Consider the following 9465-nt stretch of genomic DNA (forward strand, 5'->3'; position numbering starts at 1 on the left):
CAGTGCGGTTTTGGAGAAGTATTTTCTGCCCGGAAGTTCGTACCTGGAGTCAAGCACTTTAATTAATTTCTTGAAACCGTCGCGCTCCACTGTGTTTAGGGCCATCATGTCTTTCACCAGAAAGAATGAAACGGCTCTCGTTATATCCTTGCTCCTTTTGGAACTCACTTCATAAGGAGTAATGGCCACAAAGGACGACGCGATCGATTTCTGCTTTGGTACAGCCCCGCTGCTAGCTCTACTTGTTGATGGAGTGACGTTAGCATCAGCCCACATTTTCATGCTTTCAGTGTGTTCACTGGGATGACACTTTTTTAGGTGATGGAATAGGTTGGTTGTGTTACCAGTTTTGGTTTTGACCGGGCTACGACATATTTTACAGATCGTTTGAATCTGCGCCTCGTCGCTCTTCAAAAAGCCAAACCACTTCCATATAACCGAATTTGTGCGACCTTGTTTGTCGACAATTTCATCATTTTTCACTACTTGCTCGATGTTTGTCTCACTTTCGCCACTGCTTGTCTCCAGCTTGTTTTGCAAAGTGCCATAAGAAATTAGCTAACTTTGTTCTCTGACGTGCACATTTAAAGCTGCATGTTGATTGGCTGTTGTCGCATATTGCTGCTGTGTGATTGGCTCTTACAAATCCATATCGAGTAAAAAATACCGAGCGCTTATCATCGTTATTGATATCGATTTTATTGCGATTCGATATTATATCGTTTATCGGCACAGCACTACCTACACCCCACGTAAACATACGAACTGAAGATGAATGTACTTTTAACAACTAAAACACAGCCGCAAATCTTTGATCCGTGTTTCATAACAATTTAACTGTAACCATGAAATTAACACAACGCAGCCTCATGTACGGGAGTCGAGGAGTGATACATGGGACCGTGTGATAGAAATTGGTCTCTATCCATCAGATGAGCCAAAAACAAAAGTTACTGGTTCTACAATTACACAGCACAGAACAGAGAAGCTAATCTGGAAACAGGTCAGCGTGTGTACATCCACACGTTTTATACAAGTGGAAACGTACTGAAATGCGGATGAATTATTATCACAGGATGTGTCAGAGATGATGTTGTAATGAACTGCTGGAGCTGAAACAGCCTGGACAAGATTCCTACCACACCCACAGCAACAGGTTCAAGAAAAACTGAGCAAACATGTCACAAATGCCACAACCGAGGGCGCACCCTCTTCACCAGGAGAAAGGATTCATCCAGATCATCAGCACTGAGTCTACTGAGGAGGTCTGAGCTGCAGTGCTGCCAATCTGTTTTCCCCGATAGAAACACTCTAAATAATTCAGTGCGGTGTTACCTGAGCCATATCCTGCAGGTAGGGCGCAAAGTGTTCCCTGGTGATGCTGGGGAGGCAGAAGGAGGGCATCACCTCAGTCTCTGCAAAGTCCAGGCCCCATGTTTTGGTGAAAAAGTCAGACTCCCGTTTGGCAAGCCTCGGGTCATTCAGCGCTGCGGGGAGGTTGACCTTCGAGCTGTAAACTGTCCACCTGTCGTGCTCAGACACCACAGACGGGCCATCGCACAGGCCACGCCCCTCACCTGCTGGACCACATGGAAAAACTGAGTCAGGGGTTTCACGTCTTTTGTATGATTTTACAACAAACTGTGACACCTGTACCTGTCTCGCATAAAGTGAAGAGCTGAAATGATCAGTCCGTCCAAAGAAAATGAACTACAGCAATTACATTAACCTTTTAAGTCAAAGTCATTGACCTCAGAAAATATCTATCTCAGATTTAAACGTTTTCCATTCTTTGCTATGAATCACTGAACTAATTATCTCTTGGTTTTGGACTGTTTGTGGGACAACACTTTAAGATACTGTCTGGGAAACTGATGAGCATTTTTGGGTATTTTCTGATATTACAGACTAACTGATGGTTGTGATCATTTGGCTACATCCTTAAATTTGGCGTCCACATGTGTTAATATTCTGAAGACGACAGTTTTCCCCACCAGTGGGCTCCTTGGGGCAGACGTCGGGCAGGGACCGGACAGGCCGGCAGCGATGAGGGGAGGCATCCCGCTCCTTGTGGTAGATCCCATCTCGGCCTCCACTGCTGGGACGAGGCACTAGGGAGGAGCTGTGACTGGAGGCCATGGCATTGGGACACACCTCCCGGGAGGCTAGCTGGACACACACACAGAACTGGTATTAGACAGAGGTAAAAAGTTAAAGAGTGGGGCTGTCAGTGCATTTCAAGGAGTTTTTATTGTGATTTAATCAACACTGAAAGCTAATAATCTTTCAGACTGTGCCATTAAACAAACTGGTTTAGTTCTATCCACAGATTCATGGAGAAGTTTGGAGTTATTCTGTATTTTCCTTCTTGTCAACAAACCCCATGAAAAGACCTAAACCAGCAGGGAACATCTACCACCAACACGTCCTGTGTGTACCACCGCCTGACCCCCCAATGTCTTTCACACACACACAGTCCTACTGCTACTAATACTCACTAAAGGCCAAATGTGGATTCGTCCACTACTGAAAATAGCCCCCAACACGTACCGTTTCCTCCTGTTTGCTTGAGTCATTTTTAACATAAACTATACAGGTGAAAAGGTAGTTCAAACGTGTGTGAACACTGATGTACTGTTTTGCTAAACTCAAGTCTGTGATCAGTTCTTGAGGGACAGAAAGTGACACCTGTGCTGCTGCTGTTCAAACAGAACTGAAAACGGTTTTTGCTTATTCTGTTGCATGCTGCAGGTGCAGGGTGGTGGCACCGGCCAATTCAAAGCTCACCCACAGTTCAAACTCTCAAACACATCTTCACCAACGTACAGCTCCGTCCCCAACTCCTAACTTGAGCAACCAGGTGGGCTGCAGAGACATGAATGTAAAAATATAAAATCCCCCAAATCTGTTGGTTACAGTTTTGCAAAAGAAGAGATGCTGACTTCACATTAAAAACATCTCCATAAAACCAGAAGAAACATCTAAAGAAAAGGTACAAAACCTCAGACTTGATAGACTTCTGTGCTCGCATTCAACCTGGATGCTCGTTCCTATTTCCACATACACCGTTTTGGAAAGAGATGCTGCTGAGGGAAATGTTGAGCCACTTCCAGAAATGACAAGCTACACTTCAGACAAAGCATTTTCTCCACTGGTTCATCGTGTTCGGCCTGAAGTAAATGATTTTAACATTGTGAAAAATCATCAAATAAGCCCTAAATTTACAGATAAACGATAGTATATAAATCTTATTGAACAGATTGAGCTAAGTAAACTTCAGGGTTGTCCAACAGTCTGTTTAATATCAAAACAAGTCGTTTCATCCACAAATCTTAGTAGTGCCTATACAATACAAACGGTCACCTTTTAATATGAAGATATTTAGGTGGAAAGGTTCATTTTCAAACTCATTTGGTATCGTAAACGTTAAATCGCTGCCTACTAACAGGACATGTAGCTGTAACAGAAGCTAGCCAGCTAGCTTTAGCTCCGGTGCGTTCATTCCTATTATTAAATGGTGATACCACACGCACACAAAACCATTTACTTTTAAAAGAGATGATAAAAGCACAGAATAACCGCGGCCGATGACAAAAGCCAAAGCTAATGTTGTCAGCTAGCCCAGTGGCGGTTACACGTAGACTCACTAATGCTAGCAGGCTAGCCAGACAGCTAGCTGACACTCTGACAGGCGGGATGTGACAAACCCGGCAGGTTCACTGTTCTCCTCTTTACCATTACAAGAATAGTGGAAGAATCGGGAGAAAAACAACGGCAGCAGTTAGCACCGGTACCACAACCATCATGCACCGCGGATGAAGGAGCTGCGGTGGTTTCGTGGTGATTCTTTTCTCCATTCAGGCCACAAAGCTCACTACTGCCACCTGTTGAGCACAGCTGTCACTGCTCTGTAACACCACACTATCCACTGACTGCTGGCCAAGGCTGCAGGCAGCTGCCCAGGGGCCCCAAACCCATGGGCAGAATGAGAAAATGGGCCCCCTGGGCACCATATTTTGTCTTTGTTGTGAATTTATGTCTCATTATGGTTGCTTGTCTCTTAGTGGTCATTTAGTTGCTAGGTTTGCATCTCATTTTGTTCATTTGTCTCTTTGTGGTCCTTTGCGTTGTTTCTTTGTCTGTTTTAGGTCATTGTGTGTCACCTTTTGCCATTTGTTTCAATTTCTGGTCATCTGTGTCCCTTTTAAGTGTTTTGTTTCTCTTTTAGGTTTGTGTGTATTAAGTTTTTCTGTCTTCTATGTCATTTTGTCTCTTTTTATCTGATTTGTCTCTCTGTTTGGCCTTCACTGCAGTCGCTTTCAGCTCTTGCTTCTTGTGGGGTCTGCATGTGTCTTCTATTGAACCAGTGCTGGAGCTGGTCTGCAGCGATTTGACGTTTACGATACCAAATGAGTCAACATAAAGAAAGCAGCCATGCAAATATCAGCAGTTTTATTGTTTACAGTTGGTACAAAAATGGTCATTGTGCAGTGCGACTGCATAGCTCTCAGGTCATAAACATAAATAACAATCTCAAGATGATATGCTGAATAAACACCTTCAGTCCCAAACAGAGAATATTAGCCGGGTTGAGGGAACTGGTCAGCATCTCTTTCAAAATGTTCAGCTCTACATTTAGACTCTTGCAAATTTCAGTGGTTTGACTTAAGAACAGTTCACCCCAAATTTCACTTGGTAGCTTGAGTTTGTCTCCTTTGCCTCATGTCAGCCTCTTGAACCTTACCAGAAAAAGAACTGAAAAGGTTAAAGAATGTACACAAGTTAATCAAAACCAAAATAGTTCATTCTCTAGGAATCAGGAATGTGATCTGGAAGAGTTGAAGGAAACTGCCAGATAAATAAATGTCTATTTGTTTCTCAGTGGCACTAGACGAAAAGTCAAAGTCAGGAATTTCATCAGAGATCCTCCTTTTCAGCTCAGGGGCATCCATCCCGAAACTTCACAGCTATCTTGTATTTTAGTATCAGAATATATTTTAATTGTTGTATTTTGCCTTTTTTAGATGATGTATGTAAACATTTTGTGTGTGTACATGTTAACTTGGGGTGAAATATTTCTTTTCACATATTGTTTAACAGAACAGTGTTTAAACAGTGTTTACTCTGGACGTCACCGCTGAGTAAGGCAGGTTAGGGTCTCTGGAATACTTTTCATTTGTTGAAAGGAAAACTACAAAATTCATTCTAGATGTGTTTCAAGTCACACGACAGCAGCTTCCAAGTTCCCCAGACAAACTTTAGTCATGTTATGATACAAAGGCTATATTAAGATCAATAAAATTATTTTTGTGTTCAAAGACAAATGTCACTTGATTTCAGAGAAAAGGATCAAATACAGAGAGATGTTACACATCTGCAAAAGCAGTTCCAGGTTGAACTGTGTGTCACAGTTTTATTATTATCACACTGGAAAAACCTCCAGATCAACTTTTGGCCCAAAATGAGACACAACTCGACCGCAACTCATGCTCATGTCTTAGTGTTAGTGGCTCTTTAAGGCACAGTGAGACAGTAACAAGCTACAGATAACCTTTGGAAAACATGGCTGCTGGTAAATTCTGCATTGATAGGCCAAAAAGACTTAGGAGGTAAAAGAATAAATAAGAAAGAGTAAAGCAAATCAAACATCGCTGTTTTTCCAGACAGCCGTACTCACACTGTCTGAATCTTGTCTGATGTTCAAAAAGGAGCCGACACCAAACCATTAAACACACTGGTTAAATTAAGTTAAATTAAGTGAGAAAAAAGTTTGGAAACCCCCCACAAAGCAGTTCTGCCCACATTAGGGTTGCAACGGTATGAGATTTTCACGCTATGATAAGAAAATGTCACGGTTTCACAGTATTACACAACTACTACCATCATCAGCTACGACGACACTCAAAAGACCAGGAAAAGGGTCTTTTTACTACAGGTGGCTCTTACAGTTGACTGAGCACGACTGCAGAAACTGGCTCTAAGAAACAAACAGAGCTGGAAACATGATTTTAAAAAACAGCATATAACATGTCATACAACTAGAGCATGTTAGTTTGCATGTGAGCACCAGCAGTAGAGGAAGTATTCACGTCCTTTACTTAAGTAAAACCCACTCTGTTACAAGTCCCGCACTGAAAATGTTAAGTAAAATTAGGTATTAACACTAAAATGTACTTCAAAGTATTAGAAGGCTACTCGGTGCAGAACAATCTTACACTACCTATCCTATACTGTTATCCTATTATATCATCACATTACCAGCCTGTAGCTCATGCACTGACGTAACAGCAGGACGTGGCTGTTGTAGCTGGTCGAGCTGCAGCTGAACTAGTTTGGATCCAAGTGCAGCTACTGATCATTTTCATTAGGGATCAACCTGCTGATTATTTTCTCCACTAACCGATTGGCTGGTTTTTAAACATCATACTGCTCTAAACAATCACCAGAACAGCTGGTAATTTACTGTAGGTGCACAACAGCAGCCAAACCTGTCTGCACCTTCACCCACACACACACACACACACACACACACACTCATGAGAGCCGGGAAAGTTTGTGTGTGTGTTTCTGGGGTCACATCGAGATCTGTGCGAGTCCTGGTGTAGGTCAGAGATCAGTGAACGAACACACGGGACACATGCTTTGACCTGTACAGAGGGACAGTGTTCGTTTCTGAGATATCCAAACTCATCCTGCGCTGCTGGTTTATAATTCTCTTCGCTGGATGGAGTTTGGTGATCTCAACTTCCTTCTTTCTACCATTTGTCTGCTGCATGTGTGCGCGTGTGTGGCGCCCATTGTGGAGTCTGAAGGGGAGTCGGGGAAGAAAGGTGCAATAAGCAAAGTGCACGGTAAGATAACCATCAATTTTCATACCAGGGAATACTGTGAAACCGGGATACCGCTGCAACCCTAGTCCACATGTCCTTGGATTAAGGCACAGAGGTTTTCAGTCCAGCGGGCTTTGGAAGATGAGTCTGACGCAGCCGGACTCTTCACTCAGCAGCTGGATGCAGAATGGGCAGGCGGCGTGGAGGGTGTGCGTGCCGTGTGGCAGCAGTATCTCTCTCCAGTACGCAGCGGTCTTCTCTGAGCAGACGTGACCACAGGGGACGAAGGCGTGGGTGGGGGGCTCTGCGTCCACGTAGAAGGCTGCCTCGCAGCCCAGCCACAGCGGAACATAGGGGCCTCGTGCCCGGCACATGGGGCACTCTCTCTCCTGGCACGTTGCCTCCACCTCAGGGTCACGGCGTCCCCCCCATACATGGTAGCCATGCACATGGCCGCAGCGCAGGTAGGCCCAGGGCTGCTTCTCATCCAGGACGTCCTTACGGCGCAGGCTGGGGAAGGCCAGTGTGTTGAAGCCCACAGGACACTGTGGCCGCCCGGCATTCAGCTCCTGCCGCAGCGCCTCCAGGGGTGGGCGTGTGTGCCAGGCCCTCGGCTGTCCGCCACAGCAGCGTGGCACCGCACAGGTCGATGAGCGAGCCATCTACCAGCTCGTTAGACTCAGAGTCCACCTGAAGAAGATGAGTGAACAAATACAGGTCAGTCACACCACCACACTGACCTGCATTTTTGAATTGGCACAGTAAAAGACGACATTTTACTGGACTGCATTATATTCAGAGGTGTTCCTAATATTCTGACCCTCTCATGTATGTAGCCAGTGAGGACAAAAATATAGACACGTCTGAATATAATATAATCCAGCACAACACCACCTTTAACCATGACCTCAATAATAAACAAATGAGTTTATACTTTTATGACAATTTCAGCAAAAACTGAAACATGCTGATGTTCATAAACAGATGAAGTACAGTTGTACAGGTGTCCCTAATAAAGTGGCCGGTGAGTGTACATGGGCTGTGGGCCTAAACACTTTGACTCACTTTCCTCACCAGCTCTTCCCCAATCCACTCACTTGTGGTCAAAAACAAGAGTGTAAAAGCCAGATAACAGAGTGCGAAGGCATGTAAACACTGTAACCTATCACCCAGGACACACCTTGTAGCTTAATGACGGGAGTTTCCTGACACTCCGCACCTAAAGAGGAAGACGGTGATAAATCGTATCTGACATCTCGAGGCCGACCTGCTGCTGCTTCCCCTCAAGCTTCTTTTTGCAACAAGTTGACTTTTTCTCCACCAAGAACACTTAGAGTCAAAGTGCTGACATTACTTCCTGCAGCTGCTATAACTCAACAAACCTCTCATGCATCATTTTTATCAGTGTTTCTGCAGAAGCATTACCACCTATTACACAGCATCATAACTGTTTCTAACCAGTCTTTATAAAGGTGAGAAGATGTGCCATGATCACACTCAACAGGCCTCAGTCTGTCCAGCTGATCACATTTAACCTGATTTTAATTTACCGCCTCTGTCTGGACAAACGATGTAAAGTCCATGGCATATTGCTGTAGGACCAGATATACAGAAGGCCCCGATATCAGGGATCTACGTATTACTAAAATAAAAAAGGACAAACCAAGGACAAAAACCACTGGAAATGGTAATGTCTGGGTTTTGGGAAAACTATATGGCCACAACAACCAACAATTATGGTTTCACAGCAAAGATCAATCACTGCTTTCTCATTAAATGCTTTGATCACGAAGCGTCTGCAGAAGGTGTCATAGTATTAGCAGGAGTGTTACACAAATGCAGTAAAGCAGAAAACTGTATTTAAGGCAGAGCAGTCATGTTTGATTCCTGTTCCATCAAGTTGAATCTGTGCATCACTCATTTTTAGGGGTCATGTGATTTAATACAATAATCCTGTGATATGAACTGGCTTTGTAAAGTGTACACACTTCATGTGCTTGTTGAGGACATGCCAGAAACTTGCTGAATTACCTGTTGTCAAAGGAAACCAGACTGTGCACCACTGTGTGGTTGAACCATTGACGTTATATGATGCTTCAGTCAGCAGTTGTAACTCTACACACACATCACTACTAAAAACCACAGAATTTCCTTTACATGAATAAAACTGCATCTGAAGTTCAGTGGTTTCCACGGGTTAACCAGCTACATGTAACATGAACATCAGTCACACCGAAACCCAACAGGAACACTGGTTCATTAGTTCATTGTTTGGCCCTGATCAGAAGGAAGGCAGTGAAGGCAGGTTGGGGGCATCCATGCACTGGCCCATTTAGATCGACTGTGACATGGACTGCTACATTATACAGTGATAGGTCGCATCACTGGTGGGGACGAAGCAGCCTACTGGAGGGAGGTGGCTGGTCTGGTGTCATGGTGCAAGGACAATAATCTCAGCCTCAACATGGACAAGACGAAGGAGATGATAGTGGACATGAGGAAGGAGAGGAGAACTCATGGGCCACTGTTCATCCGGGGGCTCGAGGTGGAGAAGGTGAGCAGCTTCAAATACCTGGGTGTCCACATCAGTGGGGACCTCACTTGGACACTTAACACCACACAGCTGGTCAAGAAG

General features: G+C 44.3%; 2 protein-coding genes across 9 annotated transcripts in view; both read right to left on the minus strand.

Moving 5' to 3' along the window:
* Window positions 1-3711, minus strand: part of vps54 (VPS54 subunit of GARP complex) — a 19665-nt gene extending 15954 nt beyond the window's left edge. For 2 of the 8 annotated variants that reach the window (XM_020587295.1, XM_020587292.1), the window contains exons 1-3: window positions 3648-3710; window positions 1995-2169; window positions 1336-1577 (exon numbers count right to left, since the gene is read on the minus strand). In XM_020587295.1, the coding sequence (XP_020442951.1) occupies window positions 1336-1577; window positions 1995-2139 (387 nt within the window). In that variant the 5' untranslated portion in view covers window positions 2140-2169; window positions 3648-3710. Of the gene's footprint in view, window positions 1-1335; window positions 1581-1994; window positions 2170-3647 lie in introns of all 8 variants that reach the window. The other 6 variants (XM_020587294.1, XM_020587293.1, XM_020587296.1 and 3 more) reach the window with 4 other exon arrangements.
* A 12-nt stretch (window positions 3712-3723) lies between these two features.
* LOC109952292 (E3 ubiquitin-protein ligase pellino homolog 1-like) overlaps window positions 3724-9465 on the minus strand; it is a 19362-nt gene continuing 13620 nt past the window's right edge. The window contains 2 exon segments of the mRNA XM_020587299.1: window positions 3724-7418; window positions 7420-7520. Of these exon segments, the coding sequence (XP_020442955.1) occupies window positions 6950-7418; window positions 7420-7520 (570 nt within the window). The 3' untranslated portion in view covers window positions 3724-6949.

The sequence above is a fragment of the Monopterus albus genome, unplaced genomic scaffold (assembly GCF_001952655.1).
Source record: "Monopterus albus unplaced genomic scaffold, M_albus_1.0 scaffold451.1, whole genome shotgun sequence".
In the NCBI taxonomy this organism is placed as follows: Eukaryota; Metazoa; Chordata; class Actinopteri; order Synbranchiformes; family Synbranchidae; genus Monopterus; species Monopterus albus.